Genomic DNA, 24,640 nt, shown 5'->3' on the forward strand with positions numbered 1-24,640 from the left:
AGCGTTTACAAAATAGGGATAGTTTTATAGCATTTTTATTAATAATTTTTTATTATTTTTTTTTTTTACTAGTAATGGCGGCGATCTGCGATTTTTATTGTGACTGCGACATTGTCGGGGACCCATCGGACATTTTTGACACATTTTTGGGACCATTGTCATTTATACAGTAATCACTGCTATATAAATGCAGTGATTCCTGTGTAAATGACACTGGCAGTGAAAGGGTTAACCTGTGGGTGGCAGTGTAGGGGTTAAGTGTTCCTAGGGGAGTGTTACTAACTGTGGGGGGGTTGGGCTTTCATTTAGTGTACACTGATCTCTGCTCCAATCACATGGAGCAGAGATCAGCGTCACTAGTTGCTAGGCAGAATGAGCAAATGTTGTTTATACAGCATTTGCTCACTTCCGCCGCTCCGTGAGACGATCGCGGGGATGCCCGCGGCGATCGAGTCCGCGGGTCCCGCGACCGGACTCACGGGGGTCCCGACCAGCGCGGGAGCGCGCCGCCGGCGGCGCGCTCCCGACGGCACGGCGGCAGCGAATATTGGACGTACATGTACGCCAATATGCCTGCCCGTGCCATGCTGTCGACGTACATCGTCGTGCGCTGGTCGGGAAGTGGTTAAATACCCAGGGTCAGCCAAGCTGGGGGAGGAGTTGTTCGGTGTGGAAGCTCGATATCCAAGTTTGTTTCCCTCAAAAATACAAAAACAAAGTGCAAGGACTGTCTTATGCCTCTGGATGCTCGAAAATTGTGTGCCTGGCTGGGCAGGGTGACAGGCGGACTACAATACTCAGCAGCCCTTACAGGGGTACCGCTATAAGCATTTGGAATTTTCTACACTTACCTGTGCTGTAAAAATCCAATAAACGGTGCAAGTCCAGTTCCTGGCCCCACCATCACAATAGGGATGGATGTATCAGAGGGCAAATGGAAAGAGGAAGAGGAAGACGGTCGGCTGAAAATGCAGATCTGAAACATAATAAAAACGAGAATAACCAAAAATGTACATAAAAAAGGAGAAGTCATCCTATCAGCTACAGACTCCCCAGAGATGTCCAATTCATCTGTCCCAGGTGGGTTCCTATGGAGATGGGAGGTCCCTGGTATTATACCCGCCTCAATGTAAAATCATAATTGGCATCAAAGTAACAACTGCATATCATTATATATTGTACAGGAGGACGCACCCAGAACATTAGAATGCTCAGAGTGTCATTTACCTTAGAGCCCGGGGAAAGGGGTGTTATACACTGATCAGCCATAATATTATGGCCACCCTTCAAATACTGGGTAGGTGTTCCCCTCTCTGCCACCAAAACAGCCCTGGCCCATCCAGCCATGGACTCCACTAGACCTCTCAAATTATGCTGCGGCGTTTGGTATCAAGCCATCAGTACCAGATCCTTTAAGTCACAAGGTGGGGCCTCCATGGATTAGACATGTTTTCTCAGCACATCCCACAGATTGCTTGATAGGTTGTGATCTGGAGAATGTGAAGGCCAAATCAACACCTCATACTAATTGTGTTCTTCCATCCATTCTTGAATTCATCAGACCAGGCCACCTTCTTCCATTGCTCCATGGTCCAGTTCTGAGGCTCACATACCCATTGTAGATGCTTTTGGCTGTGGACACGGGTCAGTACGGGTACTCAGACCAGACTGCGGCTACACAGCCCCATACACAACAAACTGCGATGCTCTGTGCTCCGACACCTTTCTAGCAGAACCGGCATTCACTTTTTTCAGCAATATGAGCTCCAGTAGCTCTTCTATTGGATGGGACTACACGGGACAGCCTTCCCTCCCCACACCTCCACCAACGAGCCTTCCCTCCCCACACCTCCACCAACAAGCCTTCCCTCCCCCCACACCTCCACCAACGAGCCTTCCCTCCCCCCACACCTCCACCAACGAGCCTTCCCTCCCCACACCTCCACCAACGAGCCTTCCCTCCCCACACCTCCAACGAGCCTTCCCTCCCCACACCTCCACCAATGAGCCTTCCCTCCCCACACCTCCACCAACGAGCCTTCCCTCCCCACACCTCCACCAACGAGCCTTCCCTCCCCACACCTCCACCAACGAGCCTTCCCCCCCACACCTCCATTAACGAGCCTTCCTTCCCCACACCTCCATCAACGAGCCTTGGCCACCCATGACCCTGTCGTCATTTTGTTGGTTTTCCTTCCTTGGCCCACTTTTGGTCGTTACTGACCAATGCAGACCGGGAACATCCCCGAAAGAGTTGCAGTTTTGGAGTTGCTTTGACCCAGTTGTCTAGACATTACAATTTGGTCCCTGTCAAAATCCCTCAAATCCTTACACTTGCTTCTGCTTTCAACACATCAACTTCATGGACAACATGTTCACTTTCTGTTGAATATATCCCACCCACTTTCTTTTTTTTTTTTTTTTTTTTTTTGGTGGAGAATGCGGGCAACGATCCATCCCACCCACTTTCAGGTGCTATTGTAACAAGATAATCAATGTTATTACCTTTACCTCTCAGTGGTCATAATGTTATGACTGATCGGTAAAAGCTGAAATTGCCTCAACAACCTTCCTGATGAAACCCCTTTTAACCCCAGGTCCCAACAGCAGCTGCATAGGCTGCTGTGGCTATTGTTACACCACCGGGTCTGATGGATAATGAGATATGCAGCGTTGTTTTCGCTCACAGGTCACAAAAAGTGGAGTTCTGCATAGAGGACATACCTGAGGTGTGGCAGGGTCCTCGCTGGAATTCTGCATTGTAGATAGTTTGGCGAGCCAGCCGGTGCACACTCCTCTTCTGGGCACCGGTCTTTCTACACAAGGTGCAAACTCCACAATGTTGAAAACAAAATGCAGTTTTCCAGGATGAAATAATCTGGAGCTGGAAGATAGAAGAAGAGTTGGGCTAAGGTATAGGGAGAAGAGGCAGCCATCTTGGGTGCTTCAGCAAGAGGAAGGAACAAAGGAAAGAATCTGAAAACCCAACTAATTCAAAGCTTATGGGAAGGGGGGGGGAGGGGCACACTTTGTCTTTGATGCTAATATGACCTCTTCCCAGCACTGGTCACAATAATTAACAATATTCTTGCATGTAATAGCCAACATTTTCTTCTCATTCTGAACAGTAAATAAGGGGGACACCAGGAATCGGGCTCTGGACAACATGTGTTATAGTGCCCAATCAGAGTGGCATCATCTGGGGGGTAGAGGATGTTGGTGGCAGGTAAGCAGTAACAAAATTGTTGGCACCACAATGGGAAAGTGGTACCAGGTCAAATCTAGGTTCGGATACAGTCAGTCTTTCAACTAGGGTTCCTCCAGAGATTTCTTAAACAATGAACAAGACTCTCAGATAAATAACCACTGACACCAAATGATTCATTCAGCTATCTGTAAGGGGGAATTATTCCCACTGACCACTGTAAGCCGTTGTACACAAGGTCAGAGATTCTGACGGAATGTGTCCTATGGGACCGGTTTGTTGGATATTCAGACTGTGTATGGTCTGCATCGGACTGTTTCCGTCGGAATATCCGACGGACCAAGTTTTCCAACTTGCCAGTAAAATTTTCAGACAAAATGCTCCTATCGGACATACTCCAATCATGTGTAGCCTATTCCGACGGACAAAGTGCCACGCATGCTCAGATCAAATTCCTAGACCAAAGCTATTGGCTACCAGCCTGAACGTAGTCCCGTTGTAACGAAATAACATCACGTTATGTACAATCGGATTTTCCGCCAATTTAGTCCGGACCTTTTCTGGAATTAATCCGTCGGAATTACTCCGACGGATTTGGTTGTCGGAATCTCCGACTGTGTGTACAAGGGTTTAGAGGCATTCTTCCTTCTGACTTCCAATGTAAGGAGCATTCTTCCTACTGACCACCAACGTAAGGAGCATTCTTCCTACTGACCACCAATGTAAGGAGCATTCTTCCTTCAGACCTCCAATGTAAGGGACATTCTTCCTACTGATCACTAATGTAAGGAGCATTCTTCCTACTGACCACCAATGTAATAGGGTCCTTCTCATCTGACAACCAGTGCAGGGCACTACACTGACCACCAATGCAGGAGGGTCCATCCCCACTGACCACAAAGCTAAAAATCCCTTCTCCAAAGCGCTACCACTCTCAACATGTTTCACTCATTAGACTTTCTTCAGTAGATTGGTGGTGCAGCTTTATATACACATGTCTGAATAATGCATGTATCCTATATTCTGGATGTATTAATGTTCTCTTTATGTCTTATTTTGTAAAATAATAAAATGAATTTTTTTTAGATTTGTATTTTGGAATGTCCTGACCTAATCAGTTCGATACACACCCCCCCCCCCCCCCCCTTCCTTCCTTCGAGTAAATTTATGTGGGATGTGGTTGTTAGAAAAGATTTAAATGTTTATTGTGTGACTGTTAAAAAAAAACAAAAAAACACAAAACAAACAATAACCCTAAAGGGCCGGTTCACACTGGGGGCGATGCGAGGCGACACGACTTGCCTCGCCACGACCTGACAAGTCGCCCCCGTTCTGTACAATGGAACCGTTCTGAGAGGAGCGACTCGAGTCGCTCCGACTCAGAAAAAAGGTTCCTGTACTACTTTTGGGCGACCTCGGGGCGACTTGCATTGACTTCTATACAGAAGTCATTTGCAAGTCGCCGCTGAGGTCGCGGCAGGTCGCGGCGAGGCAAGTCGGTGTCGCCTCGCATCGCCCCCTGTGTGAACCGGCCCTGAGACACCATACTGTATCGTTTTGTTTTAACTAACTCCATAGTAAGTTGTAGGATGATTAGGCTTAACCATATATGGTAGCATAAGATTGTACAGGAAACCCCAATTAGCCAAAATAAAGTATCACCGTGTACCAGGCACACTATCTATGTTTCCTCAGCCAATAGAAGCGTAGAGGCTGTATTATTGTAGATATTAGGAGGGGCAATATACATTCCTTTTTGTGAGTTTTACTAGATCTTGTGCCCTGTAAGCTTCATCCTTTTGTGTGACACATCAGAAATAAATGGTCTGCTTCTCAATACACCTGGAGTTTGACTGGTCACAAGAGAAGAATATTCCTAACATTTTTGGTCCTTCGATGCCGCAAACAACTTGTTGGTTTTCAGATGGCCCCGACAAAACTTCGGTGAGTATTGGACTTTGAAGCTCACTGAGAATTAAAAGTCCCCCGACTCAACATTAGTGGTGAAATAGGGGCGGGGCCTAAGATCCGGATCCACTGTCTGTTTTCGAACTTGCGTGATCCAGTCCTCTGGTGTTTATGAGGTAAGATAATTTAAATTATTCTTAATTCTTTCTAAGTCTTTTCTGTTTGATTCTGGTTCAATGTGTTGTAATTGCCGACATTGGTATGGATTGTATAATATCTAGATGATCCAGTGCTCGTAGACAGACACTTAGGGACTTTGTTTAAGGTAAAAAATTACGTCACCCACTGTCCAGGACAGATAAAAAAAAAAAAGATTTGAGGTATACCGAACGTCAGAGGTTGTTTGCCTGACGCCGGAGGTTGAATGCCCGACGATTTAAGCGCCATTTAGTTAAGTGATCTAGAAAGATCGCAAGGCTAACTTTTTTCTGTGTGTTTACTTTCTCCTTTCTCATGTTTAACCTTTCTGTTGATGTTGCAAGCTCATTGAACAACAGTACTGCAGAGATACGTTTTTTTCTGATTCTCCCTATAGTGTGGGGAGTGCTGACGTTTATATTCTTCTTGTATTCCTTTTGTAACCGTGAACCGAGGGTCACTATCCCAGTGTTTTATAGGTTAATGAGAGACCCGACTAACGCTGACAATGGGGGATAGTCTCTGTAAAGGAATGTCTTGTGCTTGTTTATGCTGCTGCTGTATCCCTAATGTGCCATTAGAAGGAGATAAGAAATCATTCTTCATGTTATGTTCTGTGTGTCTGTAAAACTTGCAAGTTAGACACTGGACTCGCTCTCCCCCTCCCCCTCCCCCTCGTATTGTAGCCTGCTTGCCTATCAGTGAGATTGGGAGCTGGCAGAGAAGCAGGAAACGTTGCAAAAGCTTAAAGAGATACTTGGTTGAATTGTCTTATGGCTTCACTCTGTAGGGCTGGATTTGCGCCTGTGCATTTTTGGTGCTTTTGCGTTTTGCGCTACAGTCCATTTAACATGGTTTCCTGTGGGATGCATTATGTGGTGCGAAACTGCAGGATGCGGGGGGCGCTGGGGGTGCATGGGTGTGAATCCAGCCTATGGCAGCCAACACCTTGCTAGTCAATGTATTAAGCAGGTAAATATGTAAAATACCTGGTGGCATTGCACTATGGCCTATGGGGACTGGACTGGAGCCGGCGTCTTGGATTACGGCACCGTCTCAGGTACCACTGGACAACTTTGTCTGGGAGACCGTGCTACATCTGGGCTGCCTGCTCGGGGACAACCCTCGGCTCGACTCATAGGAATCAAACGGTTGGAGATGCAACTTCAGGTAAAGGTGATCCAATAGTAATATCACTGATGGGTTTAGCAAGAGAGAATTAGACCAGACGCAAGTTTTATCCAAATGTTTAAAAAATATTTGAGAAGCAGAAAAATAGCCAAGTATGGTTGAGAGAAAATAAATAAATGTGTGAGAAATTATCACAGGGGAGGAAAGTCTGCAGTTTTCCCTCACCCCCTCCCTGTAAGGGAGAGAATTGCTCCTCAAATTCCTGTGTGAAAGATTGTGTCTGTAAAAAAGTTAAAGTGGGGTACCCCCTAAAAAAAAAAAAAAAAATTAAAAGTCAGCAGCTACAAATACTGCAGCTGCTGGCTTTTAATAATCGGACACTTACCTGTCCCAGGGTCCAGCGATGCGGGGGAACGAAGCCCCCCCTCGTTCCCCGCTCCGCTCGCGGCGCCGTCATGCATACTGTGGGCACCCAGCTGTGGCTTCACAGCCGGGCACCCACTGCGCATGCGCGAGCGGCGCAGGGCGCTGTGATACGCCGTACAGTCACCTGGGACACGTGACAGGTCCCAGGTGAATGTGCGGCGCGAGGGGAAGTGATGTCACCAGCCCGGGCAACGAAGAAGGCAGACTACGAGGGACCCCCTAGCAACCGGTATTTAGAGGTGAGTAAAATTTTTTTTTTTTGCCAATTATTTTTTTTTTCTTTTTTTTACGAATTTTAAGCCGCTTTAAATTTTTTGGTGGCAACACCACTTTAACTCTTGACCAGCTATGACAATACAGAAGGGTTATATTGTAAATATTGAAAAAAAAAAAAAAAAAGTACACACGGATAACACCAGGTTGCTTTATTATTTTAGCATGCCATGGTGTTAAAGGAAGCACATGGCAGAAACTGTTGATGGTTTGGAGGTAGATGGGAGACATGAAGGTGGATTGCACCGTCGAGTGAATAGAATGTTGTAGAATTATTATCAGGTGGCTTGATGAATGTGAGAAAAGAAAAGGCTGAGGATGTTTTGATTACTTTAAATGTTTCCAGTCCAGAGACAGTATGTGACCGAGTGCTAATTTTACTGCCATAAGGAAACGAGGATTTGAATGGGCTTTGCTAAGAGAAGTGTGCAGTAGTATTGCCCAGAGAGAGGAGAGAAGGGAATACAACAGACTTGATGCCCTTATAGCACAAAAATGATGGTCAAGAAGGTGTTTCTCGGAAACAAGAAAATGTAGATTGCCTGACAGAGGTAGCAGAAGAGAGGGAGATGATGATGGGTGGCTAGTAGGGCAGCATTAACCCTTTGAGCACACAGAGGTTAAATTGTGCATCTGTAAAAATATTAGGACTTTCGGTGGGAAAGAAAGTCTGAATAATAGTCTTAAAGTAAATATTTCTTGGATGTGTTACTTTTAGAATTCACAGACTTTCAACTGTGACGTGTTAATGATGCAATGCTGTTTATATTTGGGTACATTTATAAAAGTTAAAAGGCTAAGTTCTGGATCAGAATATTAAAGAGGGATTCCACCTACAAAAAAAATATTAAAAGCCAGCAGCTATAAATACTACAGCTGCTGACTTTTAATAAATGGACACTAACCTGTCCCGGGGTCCAGCGATGCCGGCAGCCGAGGCCGATCGATCGCTTGGCTCTCGGCTGCTGCAGTCACCATTCTAGGTGAGGGAATCAGGAAGTGAAGCGAATCGGCTTCACTTCCCGGTTCCCTACTGCGCATGCGCGAGACGCGCATCGCAATAGGAGTTGTCCGCGCTGTCTCTGGGACCCGTGTGTGTCCCAGCAGACAGCGCAGCAGGACAGGAAGAGGCATAGACTCCCACGGGAGTCTATGCCCGGAAGTGGGTGTAAATATCTGTCTTTGACAGGTATCTCCACCCCCTCCCCCCTGAAAGGTGCCAATTGTGACACCGGAGGGGGGGAGGGTTCCGATCAGCGGAAGTTCCACTTTAGGGTGGAACCCCGCTTTAAATATTAATTAAAAAGAAAGAAAGTTCTGTTTTGAAACCCTGTGGATTTCACTTGGGACCAGAGAATAAGGGGATCTATACAAAAGGGGGTTCAAGTTTTCTTAAATTCTGCTAAAATATTGGGGGTCTGAGGAAAAATATTCAGAGATGTGTGTAATGTATATATATATATATATATATATATATATATATATATATATATATATATATATATATATATATATATATATTTTTTTTTTTTTTTTTTTTTTTTATTTTGATAAATGAAAGAATATTGTTTTTGTTTTTAACAACTTCAAGGTAAGGAAGGCGCTTGGTAGTTTGATCTGTGATCATGTGCGCATTCATGCTAGATAAAGAGTATCCATTTTCCCAGCCCCAATTTAAAGTGGTTTGGTACCTAAAAATGAAAGTTCATGTTATTAAAATCAACAGATAGCATACTTACCTAAACGAACCCTGAAAAAAAAAAATATTATTTACTTACCTTTTATTTCTGATGTTTCAGCTGACTTCCGGGTTGTCCTCCCGTGGGAGTAGGTGTGGCTATCGTCCTCGCAATGGTCCCTGGGAAATTTCCCAAGAATTTAGACGTCATCATATACCAGGAAGTAAATGCCTGTGGGCTTCAGACGCCCACAGTTAAAATGGAAAACGCTAGAGCAGGTTTTTATAAGTCATCCTGAGGAAAAGATTTGTCGCGCCGGGGGTCAAATAAACGCCGGACGTGGATGCCAATCGAAGGTAGTACTCGCCCACCAGTGAGACAGGTAAGAAAAAAAAAAAAAAAAAAGCGGAATCCCGCTTTAAGTGCTGATATGACACCCCCTCCTTCTACACAACTGAAGAATGAGGCAAGTTCCTTTTTATGGGGTGGGTGTCTACTGATTACATGAATGAGTACAAAATTGAACCTTTAGGAGGCATTTTAGAGTTTAGAACATTAAATGAAGGTATGAAATAATGTAAACTACACAGTCCTTAGAGACAAAGACAAATGATGTCCTTCCTGGGTATGACAAATTTTTGTAGAGCCTGGATTCCCAGGTATTCCATGCTGACGGCCCCATTGGTTCAGGCAATACATGGGAGCCCTATGGCCCCCCAGGGTGCTATAAAATGGAGTGAGGAAACAGACGGCTTTTACTGACCTAAAATAAGTCCTTTCTAGTTCATCAGTACTAGCCTTACCAACCAACGACAAACCTTTCGAACAAACAGTAGACTAAAAGGAAGGTCACATGACATCAGTACTTACACAGTCACAGGGTGGGCACCAGAGGCCCATTGCTTACTACTCTACAAAATTAGACAGTGTAACTAGAGCACTTCCACCCTGTGTACAGGTAGTGGTAGCTACAGCTGAAGCAGTTAAGGCCTCGGCATCTATAGTGCTATATCACTCGCTGACACTTAAAGTACCACATGCAGTATCTGTTATCCTTTTACAACAAAAGATATCCCATTTGAGCTCAGCACGACAATACTTTTGATACCTCACCTAACAATACAGAGATGTACTACATTAAACCTGTACACACCAATACCACTTCCTTGTGATGAGCATAAACATGACTGTACTGTTGCCATCACTGAAAAGGTACTGCCACAAAGTGATTTGAAAGATGTACCGTTATCTAATCCTGACATGACACTTTTTTTGTTGATGGCTCCAGTATGAAAAATCCAGATGGCACACATGCAGCTGGATATGCAGTAGCAACACAGGATGAGATTTTGGAAGCTAGGACATTATCAAAACATTATTCAGCACAAGTAGCAGAAGTTGTAGCGCTGACAAGAGCATGCATACTATCAGAAGGAAAATCCTTAACCATATACACTGACCGTCGATATGCCTTTTCAACAGTACATGTTTTTGCACAACAATGGAAAAACAGGGGGATGGTCACCTCCAGTGGTAAACCAATTTCACATACGGACTTCATTCTAGAATTCCTAGATACAATACAGTTACCAAAAGAGTTTGTAATCTGCAAATGTCAAGCACACACACAAAATATACAGACCACATCTCAAAGGGAAATAAAAGGGCAGATGAGGCAGCCAAAATAGCGGCACAAGAAACACAAATAATGACAGAACGAGAAATCCATAGAGATAGATCATACAGTCCTAACTGATATGTAGCAGAATGCACCCCCCGGGGAGAAACAATATTGGAAAACAAAAGGTTGTACAATAATAGATAACATCTACATGTCACCTGATTGAAGAACAGTATTGTCAAAATCCCTATTTAGGTATGCAGCAGTATTGACACATGGAGTAACTCGTGTCAAACAGGGGGATGGCTGAGATGTTTATTTAAAGGTATGTACAGTCTATGTAAGGCGGGAGGAAGTTGTCATTATACCCTCTTCCTGATTGTGCTTGTTTTTGCAATTAAAATGTGAGAGTCTTTACTGCTTTTTAATAAATTTACCTGCCGTTTTTTAACTACTACACTATGGAAGTCTCCTGTTTCTCTCTCTCCCCCTCCTCTCTCTTATTTTGAGCCACACACTGTGAAATAGAAGTGAAGATCCATTTCACCTATTCTGGAAGCTGGGACTGGCCCTCTAGTGGCGGAATTGTATCATTACATCCCTCCTTTGGATTTCCTGATGGCTATTATTTATTATTTATGAATGAAATAAGAGAATCCTGGAGTTTGTTTGATTTGCTTATTCACTTTGTTTAAAGGTGAGAGTTCTGGGAGCCTTGAGTAGCGGACATTTTATTATTGTTCTATCATTAAACCTTTTTTCCATTTTTTATATATTTTTTATATATTATTATGCGTGCTGTTTTTTGGACTATATTTTTTTTCACGGCATTGTATGTATGCACATATTTATATTATTTTGAATTTGTGTATTTTATTTGAGTGGCACGATTTGCGCAGGACCCACCCCTTTATATTCATGTACAGTCTATGGCTTCACTAACTACTAAAAAAATAAACTTTTTGCTCTCAATGCATTATATGTTCAAGATACAATGCTCAGGGAGGCATAAGACCCCAAAAAGAGAAGTTCCCTACACCACAATATCCATTCCAACACATTTGCATGGATTTTATTGAATTAGACAAATGTGAAAGGAAGAAATATTGTTTGATAACCAGACACCCTGACCAAGTGGGTGGAGATATTCCCGACAGAAGTGAAGATGCACAAACAGTGATAATGGACCCCATTTTGTAAATAAAACTATACAACATTTGACAGAAGTGATGAGAATTAAAGTGAAATACCATTGTGCCTATCATCCCCAATCAGCTGGATTGGTGGAAAGACATAATGGCATTCTAAAAAGCAAACGGAGAAAAGCTATGGAAGAAACGGGTAAAAATTAGATGTACTGCCTACTAGTAGCTGTGACCAGTATGCATATCACACCCACAAAAGAAGGTTTAAGCACATTTGAAATGATACATGGAAGGCCATATAAGATACCCTTAGGCCGCGTACACACGGGCGGACTGTTCGCCCAACCTTGTCCGCTGAACAGTGTTTGGGCGGACAGTCCGCTCGTGTGTGGGTTTTCAGCGGACAGTTTCAGCGGACAGTTGGACGGACAAGGTCTTTCGGAAATTCCGAAAAACTGTCCGCTGAAACTGTGTTTGAGCGAACAGTCCGCCCGTGTGTGGGCCTGTCCGCTGTACTTTCGAAATGAGCGGACTGTTCCCGCTCGGAAAGTCCGCCCATTTCGAGCGCGTGTACAGGTAGGCGGGGCCCGCGAAGGAAACGTCGCGGGCTCCGCCGCCTGGAATGGGCTTAAAGGGGAACCCCAACGCCGAAAAAAATCGGCGTGGGGGTCCCCCCCAAGTCCACACCAGACCCTTGTCCGAGCACGCTACCCGGCCAGCCAGGAAAGGGGGGCGAGCGAGCGCGCCCCCCCTCCTGAGCCGTACCAGGCCGCGTGCCCTCAACATGGGGGGGTGCCTTGGGGAAGGGGGGGGCCGCGCGGCCCCCCCACCCCAAAGCACCTTGTCCCCATGTTGATGAGGACAAGGGCCTCTTCCCGACAACCCTGGCCGTTGGTTGTCGGGGTCTGCGGGCGGGGGGCTTATCGGAATCCGGGAGCCCCCTTTAAGAAGGGGGCCCCCGGATACCGGCCCCCCACCCTATGTGAATGAGTATGGGGTACAATGTACCCCTACCCATTCACCTGTGAAATAAAGTACAATAAAACACACAACACAGAGAAAAAGTATTTTATTGCACAGCCGGGGGTCTTCCGTCTTCGGGGGTCTTCTCGCCGGACTCCTCCGCTATGTGTGTGTAGCTCTTTTGCCAGCGGAGGAGTCCGGCTTTCTTCCTCCCCGCCGCCGGCCTCTTCTCCCGACTTCGGGGGTCTTGTCCCCCTCTTCGGTTCTTCTGCCGGGCCACCGCGCCTGGTCCGGTGGCCCGGTCTTCTGTCGCCGTCTTCCGTTCTTCTGTCGCCGCCTTCGGTTCTTCTGCCGGGCCACCGCGCCTTCTTGTAGCTCTTTTACAGGCGGTGGCCCGGTCTTCTGTCGCCGCTGTCGCCGCTGTCGCCTTCCGTTCTTCTTCTTGTTCTTCTTGTTCTTCTCCAGGAGATGTTGACACGTCGCTCCCTCCGGCCGGAATGCCAGAGCCGCCCTGCGCTGTGACTTATATAGTGACAATGGGGCGGGGTCACATGGTATATGTCACATGGGTTGGTCACATGGTGACCCCGCCCCCTTACGATGTCATAGTCCCCATGTGACATCAACCCATGTGACCAACCCATGTGACATATACCATGTGACATATACCATGTGACCCCGCCCCATTGTCACTATATAAGTGACCGCAGAGCGCGTCCCTGGCATTCCGGCCGGAGAGCTCGTCGAGTCAACATCTCCAGGAGAAGGAGAAGAAGAAGAACAAGAACAAGAAGAAGAACGGAAGGCGACAGCGGCGACAGAAGACCGGGCCACCGCCTGTAAAAGAGCTACAAGAAGGCGCGGTGGCCCGGCAGAAGAACCGAAGGCGGCGACAGAAGAACGGAAGACGGCGACAGAAGACCGGGCCACCGGACCAGGCGCGGTGGCCCGGCAGAAGAACCGAAGAGGGGGACAAGACCCCCGAAGTCGGGAGAAGAGGCCGGCGGCGGGGAGGAAGAAAGCCGGACTCCTCCGCTGGCAAAAGAGCTACACACACATAGCGGAGGAGTCCGGCGAGAAGACCCCCGAAGACGGAAGACCCCCGGCTGTGCAATAAAATACTTTTTCTCTGTGTTGTGTGTTTTATTGTACTTTATTTCACAGGTGAATGGGTAGGGGTACATTGTACCCCATACTCATTCACATAGGGTGGGGGGCCGGTATCCGGGGGCCCCCTTCTTAAAGGGGGCTCCCGGATTCCGATAAGCCCCCCGCCCGCAGACCCCGACAACCAACGGCCAGGGTTGTCGGGAAGAGGCCCTTGTCCTCATCAACATGGGGACAAGGTGCTTTGGGGTGGGGGGGCCGCGCGGCCCCCCCTTCCCCAAGGCACCCCCCATGTTGAGGGCACGCGGCCTGGTACGGCTCAGGAGGGGGGGCGCGCTCGCTCGCCCCCCTTTCCTGGCCGGCCGGGTAGCGTGCTCGGACAAGGGTCTGGTGTGGACTTGGGGGGGACCCCCACGCCGATTTTTTTCGGCGTTGGGGTTCCCCTTTAAGCCCATTCCAGGCGGCGGAGCCCGCGACGTCTCCTTCGCGGGCCCCGCCTACCTGTACACGCGCTTGAAATGGGCGGATTTGCCTCCTCCTTACGTGGGCGAGTCCGTTCATTTCAAAAGTTGAGCGAACTGTTTGCCCAACCTTGTTCGTCAAACAGTCCGCTCGTGTGTGGGCAAGTCCGCTCATGCAAATTTTGAGCGGACTGTTTGACAAACTGTTTGCCGAACAAGGTTGGGCGAACAGTCCGCGCGTGTGTACGCGGCCTTACAATCAAATGAAACACCTACTGAGCAGAATACTAGCAGAATACATGTCTAGGTTGTTAAGACAAAGACGTACTAATGATTTTGTCCTAGAAGAACCAAATCAAGAAGAAAAGGTGCATGTGGGAGATTGGGTCTTAACAAAAAGTAATAAGAAAAAGGCAGTGGTACTCCCCCAGGTGAGATGGTCCTTTCAAAGTCCTCTTAACTACCCCTACTGCGATAAGGATTGCAGAGATGTCTACCTGGATTCACCAGTCCCATTACAAAAAGGTTTTACAGGCAGAATAGGGCCAGTTGGCTACAAGAGGTTCAGAAAATTTGGCTACAAAGGGAGGTCTCACACAAGGTGGGACTTGTCTCAAACCGGTGAAGTCTCCCTCCCCTTCCCGCTGGAACTCTGTAGCTGGTTAGGATGAAAGGGACAGTAAACTACCCTTGTGTTACTGGTGACTCTTGGAGAGGCATCCATAAAAGGGGTTATATGTTATGGAAGAACAGAGGAACCTTTGGATTGGGAAAGAACAGGAAAAGCATTAAATCTAACCTTTATAGAGGGAATAACTATCACTATACTGGTAGACTTCTGTCAGATTGCAGATTGTGGGGATACAACTGGGGCTAGAGGACTTCTATGTGCAGATAAATATATCTGCTGGCTCTGGAATAGGGCAGGATGTCAAACATGGGATCAGGCCCTGTGGACCACAGCGCATCAAGATTGGGGGTATAATCAACCAGGGGCTAAAAAGAGTGGAAAAAAGGAAAGACTCATAATTACAAAAGCGGCCAACTCCCCCTGCATACATAGTAAGAACTGTAACCAACTATTAACATTAAAAGGAGCCGAGGAAGGAAGATCAGCGGTTGTGTGCTATGGGAGCATGGGTGTCAGGAACTGACCCCTCAGGCAAATTTTTCCTTGAGGTATTGCCAACTAATAAAACTAGACAACAGGAAAAGGTAGACTCAGAAGGGAAAGAAGAAGGCCATACTAAATAGAAGTTCTGAGTAAAACTATAAGATTTACTAACCTAACAATAGAAGATGCCATAGCTTTGGAGACAGGCTACCAAGAAAAAAAAATGAGTGGTTAGAATGGTTGAGGTACATGGTTAAAACTTAAAAAAAAAAAAAAAAAAAAAAAAAGGGAAAGCTGTTTAGTGTATGCCGGAGCCAGAACACATTTAGCAACAGTTCCTTTTCCTCTAGATCACAATACAGATCCAGAAGGTTTCAAATGTATGTTGCAATTATATAATAAGAGCTATGAACCTGAAACTAATTCTACCTGTCACACATTGAGTTTGTTGTTTCCCCCAGTACAGAGACCTCAGATACCTCCAGCGGTTACCGCTTATCCGGGGAACTTTACTTATTTTGCACTCCCAGGGAACCGTAGCGCGGTGGATCTTGGGTCACTACCTGATGACTACTGTGTGGCGAGGATTAACACGGACAATGGTGACTGGGTTGGACATGACATTCAGAGAGCTGATGTCTGGTGGATGTGTGGGGATAAGAAACTGTGAGCTGGGCTACCAGCCAATGCCCAAGGGGATTGCACTATGGTCGAGCTGGCTATGCCCCTGAGAATACTGTCAGAACACCCGTGGACTAAGAGTATCGGAGGGACACCTCTCCCATGGGGTTATTTGACTCTCAGATCTACATAAATGAGATTGGGGTTCCTTGCGGGGTGCCGGATGAGTTTAAGGCCAGGAATAAGGTGACAGCAGGTTTTGAGTCTCTTCTCTGGTGGGTGACTATAGATAAAAAAAAAAAAAAAAAAAAAAAAACACACACACACACACACACACACACACACACACGAGGGTCCTTCCTCCACTGACCACCAATCTAAGGAGCCCTTCTCAATAGATTCCAGTCTATAATGACCACCAGTTCAAGAGGGTCCTTTCTCACGGACCACAAATCTAGGAGGGCCTTCTCCATGGACCACCAGTGTAAGGGGGCACTAAACTGACCACCAATGCAAGAGGGCCCTTTCCTTCGGACCACAAATCTAAGAAGCCCTTCTTCATGGCACACCAAAGAGAAAGGCCACTACAATGAACGCAAATGCAAGAGGGACCTTTCCTTCTGACTACAAATCTAAGAAGCCCTTCTTCATGGCTCCCCAAAGAAAAAGGCCATTACAATGAACGCAAATGCAAGAGGGACCTTCCTCCACTGACCACCAATCTAAAAAGCCTATTTCCAAGGACCACTTTCATTGTCGTATAGAGCAGGTTGTCAAATATGGCAAGTACATTGCTTATTCTACTATTTATTCTTATTTATTAGAGGTCGACCGATATGGGTTTTTCTCTGGCCGATGCCGATGCTGATATTTAGAAATCATGGCGGCCGATAGCCGATATATGATGCCGATATGTTAGGCCGATTTTATTTTATTTATTTATTTTTAATCCCCCTTGATCTAACACACCTTTCCTACTGGGGCATTTTTCAGGTGCTTTTGGGCTAAAAATAGCGCCTGTAAAGTGCCTGCAAAATGGCTCCCCTGCAGTCTATGTGAAAGACAGAGTGCTTTCACACTGAGGCGATGCGCTGGCAGGATCTTAAAAAAAAAAAAAGTCCTGCAAGCAGCACGTTTGGAGTGGTGTATATCGCTCCTCCACCACTCCTGCCCATTGATATGAATGGGCACCACTGCCGAAGCGCATGCAATGCGATTTGGCAGCGGTGCTTCATGGGCGCATTTAACCTCTTCCTTGGCCGCTAGCTGGGTTATATGTGCCCCACTAGCAGCCAAATAGCACCGCTAAAATTATGGTAAAGAGCCGCTAAAACTTGCGTTTTACCATCAACGTCTGCCCGCTCCAGTGTGAAAGCAGCCTTCATAAGTGATACAGAAAATTTCTTACACTTAAAGCGGAGGTCCACCCTAAAATGGACCTTCCGCTCATCGGAACCCTCCCCCCCTCCGGCGCCACAATTGGCACCTTTCAGGGGGGAGGGGGGTGCAGTTACCTGGATAATCCAGGTAACTGCACCCACTTCCGGGCTAGCTCTCTGCGGAAAGGGGCGTACATTACGCCCCCTTCCGCAAGTGCCCGCCCCCTTCCGCAAGTGCCCCGCTGCCTGCTGGGAAACACACAGATCCCAGAGGCAGCGGGGACCGTCCTCATTGCGCAGCGCGGCTCACGCATGCGCAGTAGGGAACCGGGAAATTAAGCCAAAAGGCTCCATTTCCTGATTCCCATACCCAAGATGGCGGCGGCGGCAGCACTCGAGTGTCGATCTAGAGATCGGCTTCGGGTGCCGACATCGCGGGCGCGCTGGACAGGTAAGTGTCATTATTTTAAGAGTCAGCAGCTGCAGTATTTGTAGCTGCTGGCTTTTAAAAAAAAAAAAAAAATGCGGAGTCCCGGCAGACTCCCGCTTAAAACATTTATTAAACAAAACAAACCTCCAATCAGTTTACTTGTATGTATGATTTAGATTTAAAAAAAAACAAAAAACCTATATATTAAATAAAAACGGGTAGTCAAAACTTTTGGACAAAAAAAAAAAAAAAAAAAAAAAATGGGCTAACTTTACTGTTTTTATTTTATTTTTTAAATGGTGTATTTTTTTCCCAAAAAAATGCATTTGAAAGACCTCTGTGCAAATGCCGTGTGACATAAAATATTGCAACAACCGCTATTTTATTCCCTAGGATCTCTGCTAAAAAAATATATATATTTTTTGGGGGGTCTAAGTGATTTTCTGGCAGAAAATACAGGATTTTTACTTGTAAGCAACAAGTGTCAGAAAAGATTTAGTCTTTAAATGGTTAAACTGAGAACTTCTACACACAGAGATGAGTTCATTCATTGAAGTGTAAACATTGTATCATTTAGTTCTTTTCTTGGCAGTCTGCCCAGAGAGGAGGAAAGTGTTGCTATGACGACTCAGCAACTCACACTGACTTCTTACAGAACTCATTTCAAAGTCCCTGTAGAATTGGCTTTTTATTAACACAATCAGCCGATGCCGATTATTTAAAAAACGGCAAATATCGGCCGATATATCGGTCGACCTCTATTATTTATTATTATATCTGCAACATACTGATCACAGTGATGGATTCTGAGCTGTAGATAGAATTATTAACCGGGGATCCTGAGATCAGAAAGTCAATTAAAGGGTTCCTCCGTATTAAAAAGGTTGAGAAAACCTAATAACGTTATCAGGTTCATGGAATGGTCTTTTTTCTAAGTTTTTACTTTCAAATGACAGCTTTATTTTTTTATAAAATGTGACCGTAATAGTGGAATCAAACGAAACATTCAAAGACAGACAGGGAAAGCAGCAGAAGACAATATGATTTTACTCGCTGTAAAGATGCACGGCGCACTTCTCACCTGGCAGCTGAGTACGGCCGGGCCTGTAGCTTAGGAAGATGTTCTAGGAGAAAACCAAAAAATAAAATAAATCAAACCTATGAATAGTCAAGGAAATCCAACATGTTCTACTATTTCAAATGGAGATTCCTACAAACCCCTTATCTGGCCGCCACGGACAACTTCGGTTCCGCTAATGATCAGGAACCAATCAGAGTTGTCCCTGACCTTGGGAGCACTAAGTAAGCTATGACATAGCGATCACATGCAAGCTAAAGCCTTCATTCAAAAAATAACAATTTTAACTTCCTGAAGCAACTACAGCCTGTAGATGTCAGAGTGCCTGTGTTTAATATGGTAATTGTAGGATATGGATATAGTGTTAAAAAAATAACACTATAAAAAAAGGTTTTAATAATGTCTAGATTTTGTACACATTTCTATACACTACATTTTTGTCCACTTGTCAGCCTGTGGTAGAAAAAAAATAAAAAATAAAATAAAATCCACAGCAAGGATTTCATTAAAAGAATGTAACAAAAGAAATCCTTGTAGGTCTTATTTGTAACAAAGTTAAAGCAGTAGTAAAGTCTTTTTATCCCTTGTATGGGCGGCTGACCATCCACTTTTTCTCCCCTATATGGGCAGCTTTTTAATACCGTGTACTAAGTGAGATTATTGTAAAGTATCTATATTTATGAATACTTAGTGCTTTCAGTCTATACTATTTTGCTTCAAATAAACTTTCTCTAATCATTCATGCATTACACCACACGCCTTCCTTTTATGTTTTCTACACATTACCGTTTCAAGATTTTTTATAATTGACTGTTGTGCATGGACAGGAAGAGCTTGCACATTATGTAATGGAAGGTGAAGTTGCTTATAGTTTGTGGAGAGGAGTCTGTACAACTGAAAGACTGAAGGGAAGGTTGGAGTTCAGCCTTAAACTCAGTAAAGCAAGCAAAGACCGTGTATCCCAGTACTCTCCATATAACAATTCCTACAAGTCATCATCACTGAATGGGGGCTTTGAGGCTTCTGCCTTTTTTTTGGGATAACACAGGACACGTACCTATCAGTAACTCTATTGGAGGCCTGCAGCTTGGAAAGACGTTGAGGAGGTCAAGGATGCCAACTGAGAGATCCCGGACGAAGTGGTTATAATCCGATCCACCTTGCTTGCTACACAGTTCTTGGAGCCTTCGCCGCTCCCCGGCATCAGAGGTGTGCTCAACCAAAGCTCGGATCATGGCCTGCAGAATACAAAAGAAGAATCCGATAAGAAATCTGAGGATCTCCCTAAACATGGGAGGAGGGCCAACAGAACTGCAGAAAAACCCGCAAGGGGCACCCTGCGTCATTCCTTGGTATTGCACACAGCGGTTCAGTAAGATGGTCACAAAGTAAACCCAACTGTGATCAGACAGCTATTCCCAGCCACATAAATTATACAAGAGCAAAATAGTTTCACATTCAAAATTGTGTAAAGTTAAATATCTGCGCTAACCCAATAGTAACAGGTAATGACGAAACAGGTGCTGCTGCTTAACCACTTACAGACCGGACCATTTTGCTGGTCAAAGACCAGACCACTTTTTGCGATTCGGCACTGCGTCGCTTTAACTGACAATTGCGCGGTCGTGCGACGTGGCTCCCAAACAAAATTGACGTCCTTTTTTTCCTACAAATAGAGCTTTCTTTTGGTGGTATTTGATCACCCCTGCGGTTTTTATTTTTTGCGCTATAAACAAAAATAGAGCGACAATTTTGAAAAAAAACGCATCATTTTTTACTTTTTTTGTTATAATAAATATCCCCCAAAAATATATAAAAAACATTTTTTTCCCCTCAGTTTAGGCCGATACGTATTCTTCTACATATTTTTGGTAAAAAAAAAAAAAAAACAAACAAAAAAAAAAAAAAAAAATCGCAATAAGCGATTATTGATTGGTTTGCGCAAAAGTTATAGCGTTTACAAAATAGGGATAGTTTTATAGCATTTTTATTAATAATTTTTTATTATTTTTTTTTTTTACTAGTAATGGCAGCGATCAGCGATTTTTATTATGACTGCGACATTGTGGGGGACCCATCGGACATTTTTGACACATTTTTGGAACCATTGTCATTTATACAGTAATCACTGCTCTATAAATGCAGTAATTCCTGTGTAAATGACACTGGCAGTGAAGGGGTTAACCAGTGGGTGGCAGTGTAGGGGTTAAGTGTTCCTAGGGGTGTGTTACTAACTGTGGGGGGGTTGGGCTTTCATTTAGTGAACACTGATCTCTGCTCCAATCACATGGAGCAGAGATCAGCGTCACTAGTTGCTAGGCAGAATGGAGAAATGCTGTTTATACGGCGACCGGACTCACGGACTCACGGAGGTCCCGACCAGCATGGGAGCGCACCGCCGGCGGCGCGCTCCCGATGGCAGGGCGGCATTGAAGATTGGACATACATGTACGCCAATATGCCTGCCTGTGCCATTCTGTCAACGTACATCGTTGTGCGCTGGTCGGGAACCGGTTAAGATAGCCTGAATGATCAGCTAATGGTAAATGTATATAAGAAAAAAAAAGCACGCATCCAATATTAAATATAGCCTTGATAAAAAATAAATAAATATAAATAAAAAAGGTGAAAATTGCAAACTCAATCAATAATTGATCGAATAATGTTGAAAAAATGACCAAAAAAAGAAAAAGAAAAAAAAAAAATCAAATTTTGCGCCAAAGAGTGCAAATTGATAAATGGATACAGTATGTTCACCCGGTGCTCCTGCTCACACAGAAATCAATCAGCGCCGCTTACCAGAACGGTTGAATCGCAAGTTCTAGAGATCGTACACGCTCACACAAGAATCAGCCAGCAGGGATAATCTCCTCCTCGGGCTCCTTCAAGGGAAAGATCATCTCCAGTGCAGCGGGTTGTCCAGGTTTATGAAAGTCTCAGAGACGCGAAACAACCTTCTCCAGGTGATCTCCAACATCATAGGATAAAAAGGAAGAGGCTTTATGGTGTAGTATTCCAAAAATATTTATTAAAAAGAGCCCCCAGTCCCAGTCGATGTCTTGTATATGGAAACGCGTTGGGCGGAGCAGTATTCCTTGAAGTCACCACGTACCAGCCTGCTGTTTTGAGCCGCGGCTCTGATTTTTCACTTTCTACCGTTACCTTGGATGTAAGTGCTACATTTATTTATTTTTTATAAATATTTTTGGAATATTACACCATGAAGCCTCTTCCTTTGATGTTGGAGATTACCTGGAGATGGTTGTTTCGTGTCTGAGACTTTCACATAACCGGACAGCTGCTGTCAAAAAATAACTGTTGATCCTGCCAGAAATCCAGTGCTATCCTGTGCTCTAAACCTTTATTTTAAGCAGCCCTGACCAGCTCTGTGGACTACAGAAGACCCCCAACTCATCTTATGGAGAGGAGGAGAGGGTGCGGTGTCCAAAGTTCTGAAACACTTCCTGTCCCTGGGTGACAACATTGCCTCTTCCATTGAAACGGTGAGTGAGCTTTGTCACCTTAGAAGTTAAAACAGAAAACTAAGGCAGCCACCACATATAAGGAAGCTTCAATATAAGAAATGTTCTTGCTTTTTCAATATGCTTAAGAGAAAGCTGCGTACCTTCTTGGGAGTCGCTCTTATTTCGAGGCACCACGTCAGCATAAACTCCACAGAACATTTCTCTGGAATATAATTCGGTATGGAGGCGCCTAATGGGAAAAAAAAAGAGAAAAGAAATAAAATATTGCTATTAATCTGGAGGACAGTGTGCAAAAAAAAAAAAAAAAAAAGCAGGATGTTTTTGTTTTTTTCACTTCCTTTGTAGCAAACTTTGTTGAAGCACTGAGGATGTGTTCATTGAAACCCTCAAATCCTGAGTAGATCCAAAGACACAAAACGCTGAAGTTAAATGCGACGCTCAGTCTGAATCAGTGGTGGCTGGTGCTCAAAATTTCGCTGGGGACTTGAAACGGACAGCTGGATAACTTCCACCAGTGCCCTGGGGACACGTTTTTGACCTCATCTCGTGTGTGAGTCATTGGATGTCCCCAGGGCCCTGTCGGGAAGTTATCCAGCTATCCGGTTAAAGCCCCCGACAGAAGGGCCACCCAGCCAGTAACCCCCACCCCCAGGGGAGACCAGCGGTGATCACCCAGCCAGCAACCCCCACCCACGGGGGAGACCAGCGGTGATCACCCAGCCAGTAACCCCCACCCCCAGGGGAGACCAGCGGTAATCACCCAGCTAGCAACCCCCACCCCCAGGGGAGACCAGCGGTGATCACCCAGCCAGTAACCCCCACCCCCAGGGGAGACCAGCGGTAATCACCCAGCTAGCAACCCCCACCCCCAGGGGAGACCAGCGGTGATCACCCAGCCAGCAACCCCCACCCCCAGGGGAGACCAGCGGTGATCACCCAGCCAGCAACCCCCACCCCCAGGGGAGACCAGCGGTGATCACCCAGCCAGCAACCCCCACCCCCAGGGGAGACCAGCGGTGATCACCCAGCCAGCAACCCCCACCCCCAGGGGAGACCAGCGGTGATCACCCAGCCAGCAACCCCCACCCCCAGGGGAGACCAGCGGTGATCACCCAGCCAGCAACCCCCACCCCCAAGGGAGACCAGCGGTGATCACCCAGGCAGCAACCCCCACCCCCGGGGGAGACCAGCGGTGATCACCCAGCCAGCAACCCCCACCCCCGGGGGAGACCAGCGGTGATCACCCAGCCAGCAACCCCCACCCCCGGGGGAGACCAGCGGTGATCACCCAGCCAGCAACCCCCACCCCCGGAGGAGACCAGCGGTGATCACCCAGCCAGCAACCCCCACCCCCGGGGGAGACCAGCGGGGATCACCCAGCCAGCAACCCCCACCCCCGGAGGAGACCAGCGGGGATCACCCAGCCAGCAACCCCCACCCCCGGAGGAGACCAGCGGTGATCACCCAGCCAGCAACCCCCACCCCCGGGGGAGACCAGCGGTGATCACCCAGCCAGCAACCCCCACCCCCGGGGGAGACCAGCGGTGATCACCCAGCCAGCAACCCCCACCCCCGGGGGAGACCAGCGGTGATCACCCAGCCAGCAAACCCCCACCCCCGGGGGAGACCAGCGGTGATCACCCAGCCAGCAACCCCCATCCCCGGAGGAGACCAGCGGTGATCACCCAGCCAGCAACCCCCACCCCCGGAGGAGACCAGCGGTGATCACCCAGCCAGCAACCCCCACCCCCGGGGAAGACCAGCGGTGATCACCCAGCCAGCAACCCCCACCCCCGGGGGAGACCAGCGGTGATCACCCAGCCAGCAACCCCCACCCCCGAGGGAGACCAGTGGTGGCAAGAGTCCTAAGACTCCCTGGCCAATTGGGGCTTCCTGTGTCAATAGCGAATAGTCATTCGGTATTGCCACACAAGTGGGTGTGCTTGGGGTGCAGAGCCCACCCTTTTTTGAAGCCTATTAGAGCCTCAGGCTGTAATCACATGCTTCCAAAAAATAAATAAAAACACCCCCCCCCCGTTGGAATCCATGGTCTAGCACCCTTTATGCAGATCAGGGGGCAGGACGAACGGATGGGGGGGCGGAGCCCCCTTATGAAGCGTCCCCCACTGGTCTGACTAGTCTAGGTCTATATATGACAGGTCCACTTCATGCCACATCATATTATACTTAAAGCGGTTGTAAACCCGCTGAAGTTTTTTTTTTTCCTGACCTGCAAAGGAAAAAGGCATAATGAGCTAGTATGGAGGTAGTATGGAGTATACTAGCTCATTAAAAAAATACTTACCTTAGAACGAGGCCCCAACATCTGGCCCGATCCACGCCGAGGGAGCTGACATGTTCCCTCGGCGTTACTCAGGGGTATCGCGGCTCCGGCCACTCCCACACGGGAGATTTC

General features: G+C 46.5%; 1 protein-coding gene across 1 annotated transcript in view; it reads right to left on the reverse strand.

Moving 5' to 3' along the window:
• Positions 1-24,640, reverse strand: part of MTRR (5-methyltetrahydrofolate-homocysteine methyltransferase reductase) — a 69,907-nt gene that overhangs the window by 14,015 nt on the left and 31,252 nt on the right. Inside the window, exons 8-12 of the mRNA XM_077493486.1 lie at positions 22,365-22,453; positions 19,797-19,977; positions 18,743-18,785; positions 2,725-2,884; positions 852-976 (exon numbers count right to left, since the gene is read on the reverse strand). Coding sequence (XP_077349612.1) covers positions 852-976; positions 2,725-2,884; positions 18,743-18,785; positions 19,797-19,977; positions 22,365-22,453 — 598 coding nt within the window. The remainder of the gene's footprint in view (positions 1-851; positions 977-2,724; positions 2,885-18,742; positions 18,786-19,796; positions 19,978-22,364; positions 22,454-24,640) is intronic.

The sequence above is a fragment of the Lithobates pipiens genome, unplaced genomic scaffold, assembly GCF_037356315.1.
Source record: "Lithobates pipiens isolate NorthernLeopardFrog02 unplaced genomic scaffold, aLitPip1_a1.2 Scaffold_19, whole genome shotgun sequence".
Lineage (NCBI taxonomy): Eukaryota > Metazoa > Chordata > Amphibia > Anura > Ranidae > Lithobates > Lithobates pipiens.